This window comes from Amphibalanus amphitrite, unplaced genomic scaffold (assembly GCF_019059575.1).
Source record: "Amphibalanus amphitrite isolate SeventyFive unplaced genomic scaffold, NRLGWU_Aamphi_draft 000114F_arrow, whole genome shotgun sequence".
Lineage (NCBI taxonomy): Eukaryota > Metazoa > Arthropoda > Thecostraca > Balanomorpha > Balanidae > Amphibalanus > Amphibalanus amphitrite.
Genome location: NW_024881609.1, coordinates 773,667 through 796,917, shown reverse-complemented (window position 1 = coordinate 796,917; position 23,251 = coordinate 773,667). Strand labels below are relative to the sequence as shown.

The 23,251-nt window shown below is 49.1% G+C and overlaps 2 protein-coding genes across 4 annotated transcripts in view; one reads left to right on the top strand and one right to left on the bottom strand.

Annotated features, from left to right (window-relative positions):
• The first annotated feature begins 1,081 nt into the window (after nucleotides 1–1,081).
• Nucleotides 1,082–9,524, top strand: LOC122381091. Its single transcript, XM_043364862.1, has 4 exons — nucleotides 1,082–1,753; nucleotides 7,308–7,524; nucleotides 7,730–7,919; nucleotides 8,236–9,524. The coding sequence occupies exons 1-4, from the start codon at nucleotides 1,742–1,744 to the stop codon at nucleotides 8,282–8,284; spliced, it is 468 nt and encodes a 155-aa protein (XP_043220797.1). The 5' UTR covers nucleotides 1,082–1,741; the 3' UTR covers nucleotides 8,285–9,524.
• Nucleotides 9,525–10,406: 882 nt separating this feature from the next.
• Nucleotides 10,407–23,251, bottom strand: part of LOC122381101 (dynein axonemal intermediate chain 7-like) — a 52,967-nt gene continuing 40,122 nt past the window's right edge. For all 3 annotated transcript variants that reach the window (XM_043364881.1, XM_043364882.1, XM_043364883.1), the window contains 6 exons: nucleotides 21,576–21,699; nucleotides 19,199–19,348; nucleotides 18,960–19,055; nucleotides 17,296–17,514; nucleotides 16,879–16,980; nucleotides 10,407–10,976 (listed from right to left, as the gene is read on the bottom strand). In XM_043364881.1, the coding sequence (XP_043220816.1) occupies nucleotides 10,839–10,976; nucleotides 16,879–16,980; nucleotides 17,296–17,514; nucleotides 18,960–19,055; nucleotides 19,199–19,348; nucleotides 21,576–21,699 (829 nt within the window). In that variant the 3' untranslated portion in view covers nucleotides 10,407–10,838. The remainder of the gene's footprint in view (nucleotides 10,977–16,878; nucleotides 16,981–17,295; nucleotides 17,515–18,959; nucleotides 19,056–19,198; nucleotides 19,349–21,575; nucleotides 21,700–23,251) is intronic.

Sequence of the window (23,251 nt, the reverse complement as noted above, 5' to 3'; positions counted from 1 at the left end):
TTGTCAGCTGACTTATGTAATTATATTAATGAGCACAGAGCAATAGGAACACCAAACTGTGCTGTGTCTTTGACACACGTTACAAACTAGACTGTCGTTTGGTTATCCCTATCCCTACTCTGTCTCCATTCTTACATCAGACCAAACCGACATTTATTGGAGAACTAAGGACTAATTTATAATTCAAGAATATCTAAGTCATTGTTTCTATGCAACCAGTGGCGGATCCAGGGGGGTCAAAATGGGCATTGCCCCCCAAACGGCATAATTCTAACATTACGCCTATGGACGATACATGGAAAGAATCGATAAATTGTTATGGTTCCCCCCCCCCCAAAAAAAAAAGACTCCGAGCTGGATCCGCCTCTGTATGCAACATCAAATAGGGCTGATGTCAAAATGCTGAAGCTATTGATAGGGTTCGGCCTTACCAGGCCCGCTAAAACGATAACCTATTACCACTTATGCAGGCCCCGTAGTAGGCCATTAAGCTCATCTAGAGGGGCGGTTTAAACTCCACCTTGCCATCAAATTAAAATCCGTCGGGCAATAATGATCATTGAACCGGGCGGATAATGTCATTATTTCGCCCGTTAGCCCATTAGTCCCCAGCACGTTTTATAGAAAATGGTTAGGGAATGGCTACAGGAGTTGGTAATGGTCATCAAGATTAGGTACTTTACTAATATGAAGTCAGTGGTCATGAAAAAAAAACATTAAAGAATAACTGATCTGATGATTTGTTTCATAAATTATTTTCGTGATTGTGTCGGATGGGTCACAGATGATACGATACGCACACGGCAGAGGATGACTTATCACATGGCACTTCGGGGAGGGGTGCGTCTCTGCATCATTTCAAGGCGCGACTGGTAGGTACTGCATGCTAAGCAGTAAGCACTCGTTTATAGTCAGCGGTTCCGCTGCCAAACCGGAAATTTTAGCTTCAGGCTGCTAAGCTCAAGCGTTGAGCTTTTGAGCCTTCAGAAGCGCTCTGCACTCAGAGAAAATATGTAAGTGACAATAAAACAAATCACGCGACATTTGTCGGACTATATGTTTTTTTGAACGGCCCTTCACCATTACCAGTTATAGGTCGATTTGATACTTGGCGTCGCGCGCTTCGCCAGGGCCGGTCCGAGCATTAGGTCCAGTGTCCAGGGCATGATATTGGTGCCGGGCCGTTCAAAATACATATGGCCAAATTTACCTTATTGTACTTTTGTAATAAGGTCCTTTAAAATATGCAGTCATAAGTAAATAATGTAATAATAAGCTATCATGCCACCCTTCATCTATTCTCGTTTTCCTGATGAAAGAATTAAGAAACGTGATCCAGGACGCCGCCAGCCCTGCGCCTCAAAACAATTAGCAAAATGCAGCATTAAGAGTCCCAACCTGACGTTTAGAGGGGAGTCGGGGACGCTTATAGGACATTTATCAAAGCCATTATTATGTGTGGGTGCCGCGGCGCGTCCGTGCTGGAGCGGAGATTTCTCGGGAGCCGAGGCTGCGGCCGCGGTGACGTCACGGCTGCCTCACCTGGGCGGCGCTGATTGGCCGTGTCACCTGTGACGTCACCTGAGGGCGGCACGTTAAAAGTGGTGTGCCGCCGGCAGTCTCACCCAGTACGGTGTGGGTGCTGGTGTGTGTGTGTGCCGACCCGAGGTGCGGCTCATCTCTGACTGTGACTGACCACCGAGCCCGCACCGGCCGCGAGCCACCGTCACCGCCACCCGCCATGACCTCTGGGGTGAGTAGACTGAGCGCGGACACTATAATGACTTATCTCCGTCCAGTAAAACGTATGACTGATGCATCGAGCATACCAGTGGATCCAGAAAAGGTGGCATGAGACGTAGCGGGGACATATTCCCAAAAACTTCCTCGGAAAACCAAATACTCCTCAGAGTTCGTTTCCTTATGCGTTGCTGTGTGGTTAAAAGCAAGCCCTTTTCTACACAAAAATGTAAAGCTTTATTTCTATACGATAAAAACGGCAAAATTTCGTCAATTTCGGACCTTTATCCCTCGCCTGTATTTGTGTTTTGTCAGCCGCTAATGTTTACGGGGAGGGTCCGTTGGATCCCCCGCCCTGCTGTTCAGCCCCTGATCGAGCTAGGGCCTCGCGGAAAAACAAGCGTGTTGCCCGTTACTACATACATAGAGGAAGTCGATGACACCTAATCTAGGTCATTGGTTGATCTTCCAGGTCAGGTCAATGGCTCAAAAAGAGGTAAAATTGGAGTCTGCTAGAACATCGTAAATCGAGGTTGCTATGAGGGTTTTCGGGGTCCTGATTTCATAATTTCGTATTATATCAGGTCAATTTCGTGTTAGGTCAGGTCAGGTCAGGTCAGGTCGGGTCAGGTCAGGTCAGGTTATGCCAACCAGTAGGGGTTCTGCCGGCTATCTATAGTAGGTGTTAACTAGTGATGTCAATCGGATACCAACTTTTTGGTATACCGATACCAAACCGATACCAAGTTGGTATTTGGTATTTCAAACCCTATGCATTTGGTATTTTGTTGGTATTAGAAAGCTTCACTAGTGTACTAAGATGCTCCGAATTTGGTAAAAAGTTGGTATTTCTATCAGTTTTAAAATTTGGTTTGGTTTTCGGTATTTTCCTATTGTTTCGGTTGGTATTTGGTTTGGTATCGGTTTCCAAATTTTCCGTACCTATTTGACATCATTAGTGTTAACCACAACCGACAGCTTTGTAACATGGTATATACCTAAACACTAAAACTATTTCGTAAATGTTCAAAATGGTGCTTAATTCGAAATCACCTCCAAAAAACTACCTTAGAAACAAGCAAAACTCGAAAAAGTAAACCAAGGTCCTCTAAGAGCAATGACCTTGACCTGACCTTCAAGTGACATTTACACCCACCGTAATGCATGGGACAAACATCGCTTCACATGTTGGAACGTTTAAAACCACAAAAAAATGGACAAGCATGGATCATATGCGCTGACAAACGCCAAATCGCGATTCCGGCCTGACATGGTCTCGACTCTCGACAAACAGGTCAGAGGTTAAAGGTCATTTGGGTCAGGGTCAATGCTCAGAGTAGGTGGAGGTGCAAAATCGACTAACTGGAGAATACGAAAATTTTCGTTGCGATCGACCACTTTTTGTGCGAGTTATTTAGGAAAAACCGAGAGAGAGTTCGAAACAGTAAACTGCGGAAGACACCGGCCTGTGATCGGCGCTCTGCTGCAGCAAAATGATCCCTGGAGAGGTATTCTAAAATGAATTGAGTCCGAACCTTTTGATGGGAAGGATTGACAAGGACGGAGCCCCCGCTAAGCGAAGCTTGTTGCGTTGACCCTGCCCTCTACCCTCCGATCGCGCCATTTCGGTTCTATGACAGAATTATTGAGTCCAAAGTTTAACGTGCGCATATGGCCGCGGACGGCCGGTCCCCTCACTGACTTCGCTTGGCTACGGCCTGCCACCAACCGCAACCATACCTGTCAGGAGGCCCATAAACGTCAAGCACTCGTCGCGCTACAAACCCAAACTGTTGCAACCGGGAATGCGTGCCCTCGCGGAGTCCAACGCTCTACCGACTGAGCTACGGGACCGCCGAGGTGACGCCAATGAATGGTTCAGCGCACAACGTGAAACGGCAGCCGTGTGATATAGGAGAAGCCCAGAAAAGTGGTTTGTCCAGATCAAAATTGCTGGGCCTTGTGTGCAATTGTTTTAGGGAATCCAAGAAGGTGATGTAGGATGTTGCAAAGGAAAATAGTCCCCGAAACGACTTTAATTTTTATTGCCTTGGATCTCGCCTCATTTACGCACTGGTGTAGATATTCAAGCAATCTTTTTCGTACCTATTTATATAACGCAGTCTTTTTGTGCGAGTTTAACAAAATCTAGCCAGCTTCCGACGTTGCAAGGCAGCTGAAGCCGATATGAAAGGTCAATGTTGTCAGTGTTCTGGATCTGGCGTTGGATTGTCATTACCGACTGTCTTGATGATGGTCGGATAATAATTAGCACGTACTACTGCACACTTTTGAAGAAGTTGCGAGATGCCCTCGAGCAGAATCGCCAAAAACGCTCAGGGAGTATTTTTATACTCACCGACAGCGCCCCCACCAAGGTAGCGGGGCCATTGTGCGCCCCTGTTCCAAAATTTGGGAAAATATCGATGAAATACAAAGCTGAGATATTTAATATGTTTGCCGCAATGATATTAAAATGTCTATAAAACGCTGTCATTGCAATTATGGTATGTCCGACCTCTGCATTGCAAATTAATACCATTCCTCAAACATATGTCGATGGTGGTCGACAAAAGTATCATTCTTTTTTTGTAACATACCATATAAGCTGCAGCTAGGAATGAGCTCCAATAGTCAATTGCATAGCTATGCATCATTCAAGTAGTTAGCCGAGCCCACACAGGTAGGTAAGCGCCGACAGTAATTGACCCTCTTGAGACAGACATTGGCTGCGCTGAAATACCGGCCTGAAGCCCTGAAGCTTATGAGTCAGCTGCCACTGGATGGCACGTTCCACGGTTGACAAGGGGCGACAATATTGGAGCTGGACAATGGACAAGGAAGTGTTCGCACCAAGTATGACTATTTGACAATTTTAAACGGTTAACCACATAGGCTAGTAAAAGCATGGCAAGCTAAGCTTGCTTATTTCTTAGTCTCAATCAGTAGCGGCGGAACACCTTCAATTAAGGGGGGGGGGGCACTGCCGACTTTGGTCCCATTCTTTCCATGCAACACCCATAGGGTTAATGATAAAATGCCCAAATCAAAGGGGGGCAGAGCGCCCCGGTGCCCTCCCCGTTCCGCCGCCTATGGTCTCAATGAAACTTGTGCAAAAGTATTTCGTCAATAACCAAGTCATTGCACCCTACTACCTATTTGTAATTAATGACCTGCTAAACTAAATAATATATTAGCTTTTAATTAAACTATTGACTACATGACAAAGCATCTGTGAGAATGAAAAAATGGAAGACGGGAAAATCCAATTATGATGAATTATCAAAAAAAAACAACAACAACAACAACAAACAGCGGCATGAACTCGTTACAAAACAACGTGTTTACAAATACCTACTCTACCGACAGTAGGCAATTGGCCGGACTCACCCCAAAAGAATAATCTACATAATCCATTCATGGGAAATGAAATGCTCCGAATGCAATGCTTCTGCCCATGGAAGCACAAAACTAATACTTATACCCAAAATGAATATGGAGACATAATTTATATTTGGAGTTGCACCGAGCTCAACCAGTCAAAGAAGGGTTTAGAAATGCAGCTCAGTCAAGTCGTTCAACAACAATCTAGTTACTTTGTTTCGAAAGTTTCGGAGCTTGTTTCCAACTGAGCAGAAACAACCGAGATCACTGGTGCCCAAACCGCCTGCGTTCCGATGATAAACGTCTGATATTGCTGTTGTTGCTGTCGGAAGTCGCCGCAGATGACGCGGCTGTACCGCACGGCTGCGGTGCATTGCGGGTCAGTCTACCAGCGCAGTGCCTCGATCGCCCGCCGCCGCGGAGACTGCACGGCATTCAGCTTCGCATTCGAGAATCGAGTCGTCCATTGTATAGGTATAGCGTGACATGCTGCTGGGATAGATGTGGCTGGGTGACCACTGGGGGATCCATGGGAGCATCTGGGACATTTTCCCCTTTCGCAGCGGCCAGCGCCCGAAAATGACAAAATTTTAAGTTTTCCTTGCAGAGAAAGAAAATTAGCAACGTTAACATGGAAAAATGTTTTAAACTGCAAAGTAAGCCAAGAGAGAGCGAAATCCGAGGAATTTTCGGAAAATGGAGAAAGTTTTAAGAGAGCATGCCTTCCCCGCAGCGTCTCAAACCCCCTTTCCAGACTCGCCAGTGTGGGTGACCGTCCGCCCCAGTGCGACAGAACAGAGTTGTCTGAATCCCGTATCTCAAGTTGGCGAGTGGTTTACGCTTTGAGCGCTGCCAAAACACCCAGTACGTTCGTCTGGGTATGTAGCGCAGCGTAGAACCGCTACCTTTAGCGGAGAAATGGGGCAATACGAATATACGATGCTGCTGCATTGAACTGAACAGCGGGGGATGCATACGATACCGTAATTTAGCACACAGGGACTGAACACCTAGCGAATAATGGAATGAATGAATGAATGAATTCAGTACCTAGGAACGTATATTGCTATGTGCAGGTCTGCGTTCACAAGCATATAAATAAAAACAAAGGAGTCGCGCCATTGATCAATCGAAACTGCATTAAATACAAACTCTAAAAAAATTATTGGCAAGCAAAATAAGGCAAAATACCTAAAGCGTAAGAGCTAATTGAAATACATTTGGGGCTCAATACCCTGCTCAACTAAGGAATAGTTAATAAACGGTTCCTGATCTCGTCCCCTGGATCTCAACTTCCACATTATGCAGTTGCTACATAAATGCTACATATAGCCTAATATGTAGTTACACGGATCAATCCACTCAGAAACGTGCGGCCTTATATCCCACAAAAGAATTAAATGATCAATTGCCTAAAATGTCTATTTTACCAAAGAGATCGCAGTTCGTTAGCCACAGATTCGCCGTCTAAATCCTGCAGCATCCTGGGGCGTTTATGAAAGGAGGGCTGAAAGCAGAATGCCACCCGCTGTGAGCCATGGGGCGCTGATTTCGCCGCTGGCCTCTTATTTACGACCGGTCATAGGGTGGCTAATATCCGGACTGTGTCGCAAACGCACCGAGAAAGAGAAACTATTCAAAACACGGTATCGCCCTCCATTACGGGCCGCAGAGCGCGGCGGCTGGGCGGCAGAGCGGCGCGGGTTCCCAGCGCCACAATGGGCGCCATTGAGCCCGGCCGCCGCGCGCGCCTAATGGAGCGCGGCCGTGGGCGAGCGGCGCCGCGACGGGATCTGGTGGGCGCCCATCACCCGTGCCGTAACACGCACCTTCACCGGAGACGACCGCGACCGCTAACTAGCCGGCCACGCGAGGCCACCTATCACAGACGCTCATTAGCAGCCACGGATAAAGAGTTAACGTCAGCAGCGACGGCCAAATAAAGGCTACGGAGTAAGAGAACAGATGGTGCAAACGGAACTCGACGGACAACATAAGATGAGGGATTGGAAAAACGGCAATGCGTGCCATCAGCCATGAATGCCTTGATTGAAATAGTCCTCGTGTGATGTGACAGTCTGCATAAATCCCTCCGATTGTCTATCTGTCGGCCTGTGCAGGTGCGCCGGTTCTCACCACTGTCGCTCTCTCGCTCACCACTCTCACCGTTCGGCTGCCGACAGTGTCTGCTGTGGCTACTGGTTGTCCTCCTCGGCGTCTGCTGGACCGGGCTGGCCGAGCACCTGGGCCAGGTCGAGCCGAGAGCTACGCGACAAATATGCGGCAACGACTTCGACAGCATGTACTTTGCCGGAGCGTGTGACCTGGGCCGCAAACGGTCTGCCTGGCCGCCGCTGGGCCCAGTCGAGCCGCAGTTTCAGCTCTACTACCCGACCTCAGGTGAGGACAGTCACGTTCTCAGATGGTCTGCACGGTCTCAGTTGAGCCGTATCCCATTGGCCACTTTCAGCTGAATTATTTGTCTGCAAAAGTTGCTTACGTCAATGACTTACTATACTGTCACACCGTGTGTTAGCATATCCATTTGCACCGTGATGTCTGTGCGGCCCCCAATAACCAGTGGCGATATCCCGCTATGCCGCAGACTGGGAGTCGGTGCCGGCCGACCTGGGCCGGCTGGAGAACTCCTTGGTCCACCGGCTGGCGCGCAGTGTGTGGTTCGGCCAGCAGCGGCCGCGGCCGCACCTGACGCCAGCCAGCGCCCGGCACCCCGTCTGGAAGCACCAGCGCGCCTCCAAACGGTCGCCGGCCCACTACCGCCGGCTACACGACCTGTGAGTGTGACGACGAGGGGCATAAAACAGCCGCCGCAAGTGGTGTTACATGTAGAAAGGCTATGGTGGTCATGGCGGCTCGACAGCTTACCAGTTGTTTTATTTTGTTCCTGCTTTTCGAAAGGACTCGTCAGAGTTTGTTACTTAAAATGGATATCAATCCATTGGCATTGTTATAATTGCGCGAGCTTGTCATCAGCGCGAATGATTAGAAGTACCTAATCTGAAATGGCATGCAAGCTAGCCTGCTGTTGCAAAAGATGTCAAACGCGCTAATGATGCCGAACGCACCAATCATTATCGTTTGTTTCGGCAGGTGTTGCGGTAAGGGCTGCAGCGAGGCGCACTTTGTCGGTATCTGCTGAGTTCACCGTGGCCGACCTCCACTCCGCATACCTCCCGTGGCGCTCCATTCTGGGCGTCCTCCGCTTCAGGTCGCCGGCGGGGTGTCGGGCTACGGACCGGCACCGCAGGGCGACACCACCGATCTCAGAGACCGCCGGCCGGCCGGCCGCCGGGGACGCGAGCCGGCCGGCGGATCAGGGCCAGCGAACGAACGAGAGTGGATGAAAGCGTATCGACAACACGAGCGACGTCCTCCGCTAAGGTGGAGATGATAAGACGGTGTCGGCTTTTGTGCTGTCGGCAGTTGGAATATCCGACAAGACGAGGTTTCACTTTATTCGACAAAACATAAAAATGAAACGTTGACCCTCGAAAGCATCGTTCGTGGCGGTGTTATATGAACGACATGAAAACATGACAGGCGTTAACAATACGTGGTAAAATACAGCGTGAAGGTCATTATGCAAATTGAGGGCGGAAACAGACTGCGTCTAGGATGGAACGAATTTGCGAGTGCACTCGAACGTATCATGAGAAGTGGATGACCGCAAACGTCTAACTTTTATCCCCTTTGGCAACGACACAATTTTATAGCCAGCTTTTGAGTCGTATGGATCAAATAAGCTGAATTTGCAAGGCGTTTTATTTCGAAATGAGAAAGGAACACTACCATACAATCCGCCGGAAAGCGTAAAGCAATGTTCAAGCATTCCGAAAAGCAGGCTATTGTATAAAGGTGGGAACGAAAATTCGCAAATCATTGGGCAGCCGTACCTTTATTTTAATTGAACTGTTATTTGTCCAATGCCAAAGTCTCCTTTGTCATTGCAGTTCTTGTTGCGTGTTATTACAGCGAGCTTTATCGTTGGCGGTGACAGCCGACAGGTTAGGAGGCAGGTATTGCCAAAAGTACCTGCAAATGTACGATGGAGCGATCGCTGTTCTGTTCACATCATGACCTCCCGTGTGTCAAAGCCATAAGCTGAATCAGAATCTCCGTAGGTGTAGAGGCTGGGCTGTCTCAGAGCAGCAGTCCGCACATAGAGGCTGAACCGTTTGAACCCTTCAAGGACAGGGTTTGCGCTGGTGTTCTATTTCGCATGTCTTTCTGCTGTCAACACCGCGCACCTCTTACTGTCGTCTCGCTGTGTCCGAACTATTTTCCCACATCCTATTGTGTGTTCACTAAATTATTGGCTAGGAAAGGCGAAGTGAAATAATTGTATATGGTTCCGTGTAAAATAAAATATGCATACTTTACATTTATTTTTATTCAACCGACCGGGGCAATGCCGCGTGTAGATTACACCAGTCGTCGATTTATACGGTTTTTCATTTCCATAAGCCGGTGGAATCCCACCTTCTGGGTACTGGAGCGTTGGCAAAGAGTCGAGACGCGCACGATTTCATTCAAATGAGCCGCGTCCATAACCTTCCAACTTGCCGAAACAAACTTTTCCGCGACTGTTCGGGTGACGCCGATGGTAAAAGTGAATGCCAAAAGCCTCTCGGAATTGCCCAAGACTCCAAGTCAGAGCCCAGTCGGAGGGTAGGTGACCCCAATTCCAGAACATTGGGTGACCTCCAATATCGGATGACGCCCAAAGTGGTGATGTAAAGAAGAGAAAACGACGGATTGGGGGAATGGCAGTTGTAACCGAAGAAGTTTTTCCAGGTTGATGAGAATTGATTGATACGCATTCACCCCGTGCGTGCCAATCTAATATGTACAATGCATTTTACGAGCCCAACTACCGACGTGGTTGTCAAAAATCATTAGGCAATGTACCTATTTCTAATTTCTCATCCCAACCGGTAATAAATCGCACTCACGTCATCAATCCGGGTCGCGCATTCGGTCGCGTCATCGGCCAATCACCATGGTTTTCAGACGTAACTTTTTCTGTGGGAAAAGCCGGTCGAAGGCGGAGGCGGGGACACGGGAGGCAAGCATATCGTGACTCCGATCCGCCGCTGATGAAGACGACCGGTAATGCAGCGACTCAATCCGAACAGCGGCCGGGGTGGGCAGACAAAGGTCACTCGGCGATCCGGCCCGTCCACCCGTCCGTCCGCCCAGACCCGTGCAGTGACGTCAGCGGCAGCGAGCTCCGTGCGGTTCATCCGTTCGAACAGACGGGAGCAGAGTACAGAGATCGATTTATTGCACATCTTCAGCAGCACATCTCAGATGAGGTCAGCGGGTAACACACGATGAGGTGTCGGAAGAGAATAATGCGAAGCTAGGTTAGCCAGCGAGTTTCAATAGCTTCCTCGTCGGAAGAGAGCATCAATCCTATCGAGCTGCTGCTAAATTACAACATGATCATTGATCAGTACAGTACATACATCGCGTTCTACTGTTAGCTTCTTCAAGAGAAACTGCTCCATTTTCACTTTGGTTCAGTTGAAAATCTCCACCATGACTAGCATCAACCAGCTGACCGTCTCACAGCTGAAACCCGGAGTCGTCTTGAATCGCGTCGGCGTATGATCGGATGCGATCGGAGATCAGATAGCGGCAGTATATCACTGAGCACCACTGGACCGCTGCGCTGACTCATTGTGGCCACACTAGGAGTAGGAGAGCAGTCGCGTGGCGGTGAACAACGTGTGCAGGCAGTTGACGAACGTGCAGGGCGCCGCCTCCAGCCGAGCGCGTGCCTCCTCCGAGCCCAGGGCCTCCACCAGGTGGTACAGGTCGGCAAAGTACTGCAACACGACAGACAACGGACAATTAACCGACATACCTCCACCAGGCGATACAGGTTGGCAAACTACTGCAACACGAGACAATTACCAGACATACCTCCACCAGGTGACACAGGTCGGCAACACGACAGACGACAGATTGCCTGTTTCTCTTAAAGAAGAAAAACTTGCTTAAAAATATAATAAAAAGTAACCGTACCTACTATGGACGTCAAACCCCTTGAGACCCCACTTTTTTGCGATAATTTTTAAATGCGTCAACTCTCGTTGACAATATTCTGGCAATGTGTGTTTCAGAACCTGCCGAAACTTTTATTACTAAGGTATTTTGACGCCAAACGATTAGTAAAGGTACTTCTCGTTCACTCGTAATGTTAAATTTCACGGAACGAATCTGCTGTTTGGGTAGAGGCTACGCGCTCATGGGGCGGAGCCACGTAATGACGTCAGCGCTAAGCTCCGCCCTACCCCTCCGGCGCTCCTTGCCCGGCGACCGGTCACTCGCGTCTCTCGCTCCATTCAGGCTTGATGGTGGGCGGTAGCTGGTAGCGGTAGCGGGCACTGGTAGATGGCATTTAGAGCAGATGGCGCTGGTGGCGGGGCTCGAGTGTGGCCGAGCGCAAGCCTCTGCCCGGGCCTGAATTGACCTTAACATTACGAGTGAATGAGAAGTACCTTCCATAATCGTTTGGCGTCAAAATACCTTAGTAATAAAAGTTTCGGCAGGTTCTGAAACATACATTGCCAGAATATTGTCGACGAAAGTTGACGCATTTAACAATTATCGCAAAAAAGTGGGGTCTCAAGGGGTTTGACGTTCATAGTAGTACCTGCTATCATAATCAAAATAGAAAATCGTAAAAAAGGCCAGATACTTTCGAGGAGCTTTCGGCTCACGCCTTCTTCAACTCGCTCTATTTTCTTTTCTTTTTTCTTTTTGGTGCAAACGCATTGAAATTCAAATATATAGCAGCTGCAGGGCACTTCTCCAAACGGTTACAGAATACTTCTAATACATAGGCTTTAAAGCACAAAGACGTAGGTATTTAATACAACAACAATTCAGACTAAGAAAAACTTGCATTCGCAGTGTCTAAAATACACTTTTCAATTTTCATAAAAACATCAGTACTTTTGGTAGCAAGACGGTAAAAGCACGTTAGGTAATGCCACTTGTTCTTTACTCCAGGACAAAGCAAGTGGTCACAACCTAACACTTCGTTTACAGCGCTTGCTAGACACGTAGCCTAAGAAGTGCCTTCGGTACTAAACGGCAATACGTCTCCAGTTCCACCCTGAGCCGCAGAGCCGACACCTTGGTCTTGTTTCTCGGGTCCTCCAGACTCCCGACACGGCTCCGTAAATTTTGACATCATCTCTCCATACGAGTAGAACGAAATAGGCCTGGTGAGTGCATGGGCCAGTTGAATGAAAGCGTCCTTTCTGCAGAAGAGGTGATCCTCAAGGAGTTCTGACAGAAAATCCAGCTACTGCTAAGCGCTGGGAGCGTTGCTCCGTCTTTTCGCAATCACTGTTGGTGCAGGCTGCAGCATTACGAAGTCGCACATACATAAACACGCATAGACAGAGATACGCCCAAACATTATTTACGGCGATAAAAAACTCCTCCCTGTCAGCTTATAAAATATATTTTCCGTAGCCTGCACGTGTGCTCACGATCTGAAGCCGATGGCGATAAGGTAACGTAGCGTAAAAATCAAAGTTTCAAATTGTGGCAGTAACAACGAAAAACCAACAGAAAAAAGATCCAACAATATTTGAAACATATGAGCTCGGCTACAAAGAGCATATGTAGGAACAATACGACAAACATCTTACAGTCACAAGTCATGGAGCGTTCGAGCTTTCGATTCGCAGGCGGAGACGCAATTCACAAATTACAATGTTATGTCCTGCACGAAGGGACGACATCGGCCTTATATCCAGGTATATGTATGTGTAAACGGGCTTCCGGCTTATTTGAGATAGGCAAACATAATTATGTGAGCGTCTGGCGTAGCTATATATAGTGACGTCTTACGACAGGCACAGTTGCGGTGGCTTTACCTGATACCATAATACACTTTCACGTTTTGAAGCTTACGTTAACTCGGCATCACAAGATGGTTACGTAACAACATCATCAGTTGCATGTGTGTAGGGATTACATGCATTCACGCATTTGTTTCAATGTTTGTCCTAACAGGTGAGTTAGAACAAACGGGTGTGTATCCGCCATAAGTAGGGGAGAGTGGGGTAAAATGCCCAGGGTGGGAAAGACGCCCCACCCCCTCTAGTGGCGAAATAAAGCATAAAACCTCGAACTTAAATGCTCTTAGCGTAAAGCGGAAGGCTTCATTGTGTGCTGCACAAAAAATTGCCAAGTTTAGTTGGGCAACGGTGGGCTGGTGGCTGCATGCTTTATATTTGCTGATTTCAAAAAAAAAAAGAATTGGTGTCAAAACATTGTGAATATCAAAGAAGATAAGTAATTTGTATGCACTTTGCTATTGCAGTGATGCATTCACATGCGTGTACTGTGTCCCAACCAGTTTGGTAAAGGGTTTAGTTTGAGTGCTAACAAATTGTACTGATTAATTGTCCATTCGGTATCTTGGGGAAAGATGCTCCCTGACCTGATGGGGAAAGACGCCCCCCTAAATCCGTAGGCTGCCCTTCAAGAAACCTGTCGAATCTCTTAGTACATACTTGTGGTGAGAGACAAAGGGCGATTTGGGATTACTGAGAGTGCAATACGGTCAGCTGCTCCCCATGCCGGTCTATCGGCCAATACACCGACTTTTTGGGTGGCATCTGACTCTGAGAGCCCTCAGTCCTCACGATGGCCTCTGTGGACCCCATTAATGGCTCAGAGACCTCTCACAGCATTCTTGGGGGCTCCCACGCTGGCTTCACGGGCCGCGCTGGCATCTGATGTCCCCATGATGGTCTTGAGGGCCCAGCCTCATGATAAGGGTCCCACAACAGTCTTTGAACGTGCCACCACGGAGGCTTGTTTGGCCGCGCTGGACTATGATGGCCCTCACGATGACCTCTGAAACCCCTCACGACGACTTTTGAGGGCCCTTACGATGGCGTTTAAGTGTCTACCACAGGCTAGAAGGGAACTGATTCGTTCAGGCTATTCATGTGCCCATTTCGGCCACTTATACTAAGGGGGGCATCTTCCCCAACGCCAGGGGGCGTCTTTCCCACCCTCCGGGATAAGATGCACCCTTGCACTACTTCAGGATAATGATTCATAGCAAAAAGTTATCATATATTCGCCTTGAACTTGCATAAAACGAAAAAAAAAATGGAGCTTTGATACTGTGGCGCTCAAAACTTTTGTTACGGTCATAGTTCCAGCAGACTTTGGATAAAGTCTCGCTTTTTGCGAAGTCTGTTGCGAACTGTGAATCCAATTATGTCTCAGGTAGGATACAGATTATTCAAACATCCGTAAAACTCCAGCGATATTTCATCCATGGCCATGGATCATGACTAACATCTATGCTAACACAAATCCATTTATTACAGGTTATCGTTACAAATTTTTACTTAGGAATGCAGGTGTTTACTTTCAATAAATTAACTACTTTTAACACATTCAATATTTCAACACCTTAGCGAATGTGAGTGGAGCGCATGCACTAGATCTGCAAATTCATTATTTCAGCTCTCAAGGCACGATCGAACAACGTGATATCGTAACTCGGCCGGCGCCGCCCTCCCGCTCGGTCCGACCTCCTCTGTTTCTTGGCACAACGGGACTGACCGGCATCTGGCACGGCATCGCCTTCGGCAATGTCGTAGGAGGGAGATTTCGTTCTAATGTAGCCCTCTCTCGGCCCTCACCGTTTGTCACGAGGGTCACAACAACTGCAATATCAATAACGAACTTTGAATTATGAGTGAACATGTTTGGTATTTGAATGAGTGTTAACAAAATACGCCTAGTCAACACTAATGCGTGTTGCGCATTGAAGCGCGTGTGTTTTGTGGACATTCAAACATTTAGAGCACTTCCAGTCGTCTCAAAACAAATAAGAAATGTGCCTGCTCATTGAGCTTTTGTCAAAACTTGATTGATTGCGCTCATACAATACCGAACTATGTAAGGACATCTACCGGCTTGTATTTTATATGTTCGATCACAGAAACAATACCACACATAATCGCGGAATAGCAGGGACGAAACGACTCGAAGCGCATCGTCTGGGCGCCCTAGCCACCGATCCACCGCCCACACTTGTTAGTACGCATCTGGCTACCGACCAGCCACTACTCACTTCTCCACTTAGCCGCGGTTCTGGTCGCCCCTCCCCCACCGACCATTGACCTGCATGGGCGATCAGTTGTTTGCCAGGGGAACGTCTGCAGCCGGCGCACCTGCTGTTATCGGAGACCGTTAGGAAGTGCCGGGGCCGGGGAGGGAGGCCGCTGTCGGGACCGGCGGCGGCCGCGCGGGGAGAAGGGTGCGTGCGTGGGGGCGCCGACGGCCGCTGGCCGTGCGTATGTCGTTACTCGCGCCGACTGACAGTCACGCCAGCCGTGTGGGGGCGTCACGGCCGTGCGGGCGCCGCCGGTAAACACGCCCCGCCCTGAGCCCCGGGGGCAGACGGAGGGCCGGACACAGCCGCGCCCGGATCAAAATCTGCGCCGCGACAGACCGCCCGCCGCTCTTAGCGAAATGAACGGAGAAGGCAAACGCAGTTGGAACGAAAAGCCCTGGCCCGGACATCACCCGGCCCGTCGACATTAATTATCAATTTGCATGCTCTACGTCACATACGCCAACACACCACAATGCTAAGCGCATTTCAAAAAGCTGACAATCCTTGTATTCTCCAGGTCCGGCATAATGTTTTATTGCTTTTTATCAAACGTGCTGGAAGCTGGTGTGGACTGTTAACTGTAGCGCCAGTGCAGCGCTTTTGAACTCAGTATAGGATTGTTTGCCGTTTTTAGCGTTGCCGAGAACCAGCACTTTGAGATAATTAACTAGTCAGAAAAGAACTGTGCAGCAAAAAAAGGTGCGCATTCGTCACGTACATAATTTCATTTCGAAAGGCCTGTCAGTCAGGATTCATGCGATGCTAGGACGCAGTGATACGTTAAATTAAAAACTAAAAAATCAATTCGAAAACAATTATTCATTAAGGTGAGATGGAAGCAAGTAAACTATCGTCGCACACCATGCCTCCCTAGCCCGGAGGACGTCACCCGCCACCAGTACCACTCCTCAATGGGAGCACCTGCTCGGGCCGGGGTCGGGTCGGCGTCGCGTGCCACCCCGGGCTGATTGTTGAGACAGACCGACCTCCGGAGCAGACGAGGACTGATGAGTTGCCGACGTGATCCGGAGACGGCACCGCCCGATCGGTGGACGGGAATCCCGTCCTCCCGACTTACCGCGAACCGACGCGGGACGAGGACCGGGGGACATGAGCAGTGTACTTACATAATGCATGCGTAACAGGGGAGATCATGCCACCACCGTTGGGAAAATCGCTGATCGAACTACTGAAAACGGACTTACGGAAGGTCAATAAAAATAAGCAACAGACGACGTTACTGTCAACTAAGTTTCATTCGAGTAAAGAATAGCGGACAAGTGACATTAACCTTTTTTGACACACTTCGACAGAGTCCAAGGCTCGACTGTTCCCGTTTGTTGTGTTGGCGTACGATTGTCAGGTGTACCTACCTAAGTGTACGCTGAATGAACTACACGCGGGTACTCACCGGCATTCCTGGCGCCTCCTGGTCACTCCAGCCCTGGCTGGTCTCACCACGAATTTACACACGATGCGGGCACTCACCGGCATTCCTGGCGCCTCCTGGTCACTCCAGCCCTGGCTGGTCTCGCCACGAATTTACACGTGATGCGGGCACTCACCGGCATTCCTGGCGCCTCCTGGTCACTCCAGCCCTGGCTGGTCTCGCCACATTCCACAATGGTGGTTTTGCGCGGCCGTACCAGCAGCAGTGCAGGGTTACCCTGCAGGGAGGGACCGGGAATATGGGTGCTCAGAAGGGACGTTTGCTATGCTCATTAAAATATTGCAATGCTATTATCTGCTATATTTTTTTTATTATATCGTTAGATTATGGCTGAACGTTATCACAGTATTTTTATGTTTATAAAATACCAAAATACCGTTAAGCCGTTTTCAAACCATAGTCCACAAACCTTGGTATCCTATATAGGTAAGCTAAGTTTTTCTCTTTTTGATCATACGCGGCTCCGTTTCTTTTTCCTCCCCCGCTGCACCCCACAGGCCACAGCAGACCCTCTTCACTCCATCTGACCTACCTGCAGCTGTTCGCTGAGCATCTCTTTGAACTGCAGCACCAGGTTCTCAGCCCCGGCCAGCAGGTTCCAGCGGCTCGAGCTGAAGCCGTACGCGTTGCCCACCAGCGCCATGCACCAGTAGAGGTGCTTCTCGCACGGCTGGTGCTTCAGCGACGTTCCCTCGATGTAGAGGTACGAGTCCTCCTCGGGAAACAGGTCCAGCCCGTGCCGCTGCAGCGTCTGCACCGGGAGGAGCCGGCACCGCTGCGTCAGTGGAGGGTGACATTCGATTGACTGAGCTCTGCTTTTATTTAGGGAGTAGTATAGCTTGCTGCAGCGAAATCAAGAACATTGTTCAAGAACCAAGCATGGATTCACGGCTAGGTCGATTACTTCGTAATAAATACACCATGTGTGTGTAGCAACCACACAGAAACGTCCTGCGAGACGCGTCCACCGTAAATACAAAATGATCACAATTAGTATCTAGCATTATCCAACTCCACAATTCGCACATTCCTTTCAAGGCGTCTTCCCAGTTCGATTTTTCACTTCCTGTTTCTTAGGCATTCACGAGTAAGCGCAAATCACAATACAAATGCAGCTGAAATCGAAATGATCTTATCGACCCAAAAGTCAGTGAAATTCTATAGAAGTGAATGCCCTAGCTTTAATGAATCTCATTTGCCGTGAGTGTGAGTGAGTTGAAGCGGAGACATTTTCATTCAGATGACGAAATTAAGCCATTACCCGTGACGATGAGCAAAGCTTATATCAGACACTAATCCGAGGTAAGCCTATAAACTGGCTAATAATTGTCTGAACTGGGCCAACCAGGATCCCAGTACGCTGGCTAGTTTCTTCACAGCCTACATCCCGGCTTGATCCTCAGTCTAGCGAAGCTCCCGAGCCGTTCCCATGGAAATCAGTCGACCGCCGCTGGCTTCGGGCAAGATTACTTGCTCCGGGAGTCTCTCAGTACATCACTCTCGCTTGTCTACGTTCAGCTCGGAGGTATTTCGCCGTAAGACACTGTATTCCACACCGTACGGCGGGTCATACAGCACGCACGGTGCTGTCGAGTCAGCGGCCAGGTTATTGGCACTGGGAGGAGCGCCGTTACTCAGGACCCACAGGCGGAGCCCCGGATTACGGGAGAGGAGGGCTGAGCGGCTCGTTACCCGCACCGGCACCAGAGGTGAGGCGGCACGGCCAGCCCGGCCGAGTGAAGACTGGTGCGTGCCATCAGCGCGGTGTAAAACCGACTCCGCCATTGGGATGGAAGGGATTGGAGGCGGAATGGGCCGGTGTGGCGGAAGGCACGTGTATTGTTCGACTGATTTGAGAGAGTAGAGGGCTCAGGTAAGGTAGCAAGGCAGGCTGTTGCTGGTCGAAAGATGGGGTCTGAAACTTCTAATGGATTGGTGAGCCATCTTCACCATAAGACCGGAAATGAGGGAAGACATGAAGACTTAGAACCAGCTATCGCGAAGAGAGCAATCGGCAGACACCAATGCCTATAGGGCTGTGTAGGGCTGTGTAGGCATACCGCATATGCAACATTGTCCTAACTATTCGCATATGTTTAAACGCATATGTGGCCCATTGACAAGCTCACCAATGCAACGACACGCACCGCTTGTACGGTACGAGCGGGCCGAACTATTCGCCCAGCGCTTTCTCACCTGAATGAGTTTCTCCGGCTTCATAAATTTATCGTAGTACTGTTCCAGGCAGTTGCTGGAGCCGCCAGTGACCTCACACAGGCTCACCAGATCGTCCTGAAACATATCAACCCGAAGTTCATCAGAGTGCCTGAGTTGCTCGAAGTCAAGTTACGCTGAGTTACGAGTCAGAATAACTTCACAAAGTCTGCACCTCCAGTTTATCAGCGCGTTTCCGTCCTGTGCGCGCGCGCCCATACCTTGACGGCCATGCGGACGCCGGCCACGGCGGCGGTGATGTTCAGTTCAGCCGAGGCCGGTCCGGTCGGCGCGTACGACCAGTTCTGGTAGGGGAGGTTCGAGAAGCGGTTCACGGCCAGCCCGAACAGACCCAGACGCAGTGTGCGCGCCTGCCGCACACAACGGGAACGGGAAACATGACAGCAGGGCGGCGATGGGTTCGAAATGAGAACCACTTGTCTACACCCATATGTGTATGAAAAAGCACTGTGGATTACTGGATATGGTGCTGTTATATCGGTTATACGAATGACACAGATGACCTACGACTGGTGCACATGTAACCTCGTCTTAGCTGCCGCACGTCCAATCCATACATGACATATCAATGATTGTGATCGATGAGTGGATTGCAAGGCAAAAGTAAAATGCGACAAGAATCACACATTCGACATTACTGCGCATTCCATTGTTGTGTTTATGTATGACTACCAGGAAGAATGACGATGACGGTTATAACTGCCCTCAACGGCTACATTTTGCTACAGACAGCGAGTCCCCGGAGTGAACCGAAATAAATGACGAGCCCAAATAAGCCTATCTACTATGCGACAATGTTTGTTTACATCGGTCTATAATGGGTCCATTTAGGTGATTTAGGTCGCCAAGTATACCAGTTGTGAGCATAACGCGTTAAAAATGAACGCTGATGACGATTGTGAACCCACATCATTTGAAATAATAGTCGTGGTTCAGCAGCTAAGCGGAGAAAACATGCCGAGGGTCAATAGTAGAGGTGGCAAATGATGAAAATTTTGGGAACTAGACTCGAACCAGACCCGTCTGGACATTTCTGGAACCAGTCAGACCCGGTCTAAGTTGAAATCGGAACCAGTCGGACCCGTTCCCCAAACGTCAATTAATACAAACTATTTGTAGGTATCATTGGTTGCATCATGTAAAGCAGCCTATTTCTCACTGGGAATACCTACTTATGAGCTACATTGTGCTAAGAAACATATACATCAGCAAATGTTTTCTTTCCATTCACTTGATATTTTGCAATCATGTGTAGTGTGCAGGATGTATAGTTTATGGTAGGACCCGGTTGGACCCGTCATAAAATTTCCAGGAACCGGTCTGGACCCGGTTCTTTGGACCCTGCCTCGGGTCCACATTTTGCCGCCTCTAGTCACTAGCAGTAGGAAAGCAGAGCTGCGAACATACCAATATGCATACCAAACTGCAGGCCTGAAGTTGAGAATGTTCAAGCTGCGTTAATTATTCAAAGCTGTTTCACAATCTATCAAACAGCACCAAAAGATGTGTAAAAGGTCGAAGAAGTGCCCTTTTTATATACATTTAAAGGTCCGTCAACAGATTTTGCGCAGGCCTTAGCTGACCAGGATACCTCGCAACATGCACATTGCACGGGTTGCAGACTGAAACACAGTGGCAGTAAACCGAACTTTTCCCGATGTTTCCCCGTCTATCCCGCTTTGATCGAGCTAAGCCACTCGGCGCGGCGTGCATGGATTGCTAGCACCGCACCGACTAACGATGCCGTACCGCCGTCTAACTTTGACGCTGGTTTGCGGGCTCTCGCCATAGCGATCCTGCCGAATGGTAACGTGACCACCGCACCCGGCCAGGCCCGGGAAAGGCCAGCAGAAACGTCACTGAAAGCGTCGTCGGCGGTAGCGCAAAGGAGGCCAATTTTACCGAATCCGGGCCAAGCAGAGCAGGGAGTGTGCGTGCGTGCGTATTTGTAAAAGGATGTGAATCACAACAGTGCTCATATTGCAGAAGTAGTAATATGACAACCCCCAGATTCCCCAACAGCCAATTCAGCCGCGTAACACGCGTCCACATATTTAGCACTTATAGTAAGTACACCACGTCACTAGATACCCGGGGTTGCATAGTATTTTGCGTCACCGAAGCTGAAGGAGTTTCATCATTATGCGAAAGCTGAATAAGCATATAGGAATAGAAGCCAGAGCTTAGCAGCGTCGGTGAAGTGACGGCACTATCAGAGCCTCCTAGCGCTACACACGCACTCAGTTGCCAGGGAAACCGGCCCTGGGACGGCAAAATTAACAGCTCAGCCCAAGTCATCCTATCATCAACCAGGGATGGACAGCCACCTCAACCCAAAGATAGGAACCACTCGACCGGTTCATATCTGTAACGTGATTCGTCAGCTATTCGTACATTTCCTTCCACTGCCAGCGTTATTTGCGGTTGGCAAATGCAACTGAACTAGCGCTACTATAGCGTTGCACGTTAGTGTCATCAAATGCCGAAGTGTCATCGAATGTTATTCTAAAAACAAGCCAAAATAAGCGTTAAGATGTGAACTGTTCTAGCGGTCTCAGCGACAAGCCGGCCACCGACCTGCAGCACGTAGGTCTCCTCGTTGTACCGGGTGTCGTAGAAGCCCTCGGTGCTCCAGCACGACCTGTCCTCGTCCCAGCGGACGAAGAACGGCGGCTCGAACCACAGCGTCGTCTCGGGCAGACTGCGCGGTGAGGAGATACGACACTGACAGACAGCCATAGACGGTGACACGGTATAACCGTGAACACAAACGACCGACACAGTCAACAGTCGATTATAAACGTCAGAGTCGCAGACAGCTTATCGATAAGGTAGAGCGAACGAGTGTCGTGAGTTCGGCAGACCATACATACACCATCACATTCAAAGCATGACAGATAGTCGGAGTGTTGTCAAATGCAGCATCTCTTCGGGATGCCTGGGACCGCGTCAAGGGCAGCGTTATGGATACAACGCGCAGCTACCGATTCCACTAAGCCTAGCAGACGCACGGCTCCAACGTGTACATAGCCATGTATGCACTCGTAGGCTGGTGGTCGGATCTACCCGCCCGGCCCGGCTCGGCACGTCGTTTGCCAAGCGAGCTGGGGAGACGGTCATCCCCGCGGGACCCAGCGCACCCCGACGAACCCGCGTACCAGCTGATCGCAGTCGATACCGGTCGAGATGCAACCCCTTCATCAAAACCGGCGTCGAACAGGGACACACCGAGCCGGCGACCGGACGCGTTTGTAGAATTTATGCAGAAACAAACAGGCATGTCGGCCGGGGCTTAAGGCACAACAGGTCCCAATTCTTTACCGTTTTAGAGAAGGGGTAGGTTATGTCTAAGGCGCGTTGTTAAGTTGCAGGATACATGTATAAAAATACACGAAACGGCCATTTGTAACATAACTCAGTGCTCTGAAATGCACTCCCTGTATGTAACCTGTAGGTACGATTGATTGACGCATTTCGAGTGGTTTATTATTATTATTATTATTATTATTGTTTATTCAGCATCGTCATGCGACAAAAAGATACATATTATGTAGGGATACCTGTCCATGTTGTCGGTCAAATTTATCCGAAGGGATGTTTCGAAACAGGGAGCAGTCGTTGGATGAGGCGGGTCATACCCAATTATAAAGACTCACGTTAGTCCCGTTCATCAGCGTATAAACTGTAACATATATATTATATAACCCCATACCTCAAAGCAACAGAAATAACCAACGCAGGCGGTTACAGCTCGGTAAGGACCGGCGCAACACGAGCTCATTATCTCAGAGCCATTACTCATATATTTAGCTTTCAAAAATAATTGTGAATCACTCCTCTCTGCACTCAAATATAATCATGTACCACATATTATAACTAGATGCCGGCAGCGCTCTTGCGTTACCTTGGGCCAGAATTGGAGGTACGGTACTGAAGGCACACACCGGGCCAAACCACCGAAACCCAGACTGAGCTTGGACTGAACCTGAAACCAACCGAAACATCCCAAAAATGCTTGAAAGCACGTGAGATTGGTGTGGATATCTACCTACAGTAAGATATGCACGTGCATAGTTCATGTCCCAGGCACCCCAGTGCAGTCATTTTCATAGCATCCTGTAGCATGTGTCTAGTTCTATCAGTGTACCGACTTTTGTGTCGCTATCTCGACGTTTCCCGTGATCAGAGGATCCATCGTCAAAACCGTTAACCGCCCCCCGCACGCGCAGCTTGCACCCCTCGGATATTATCTC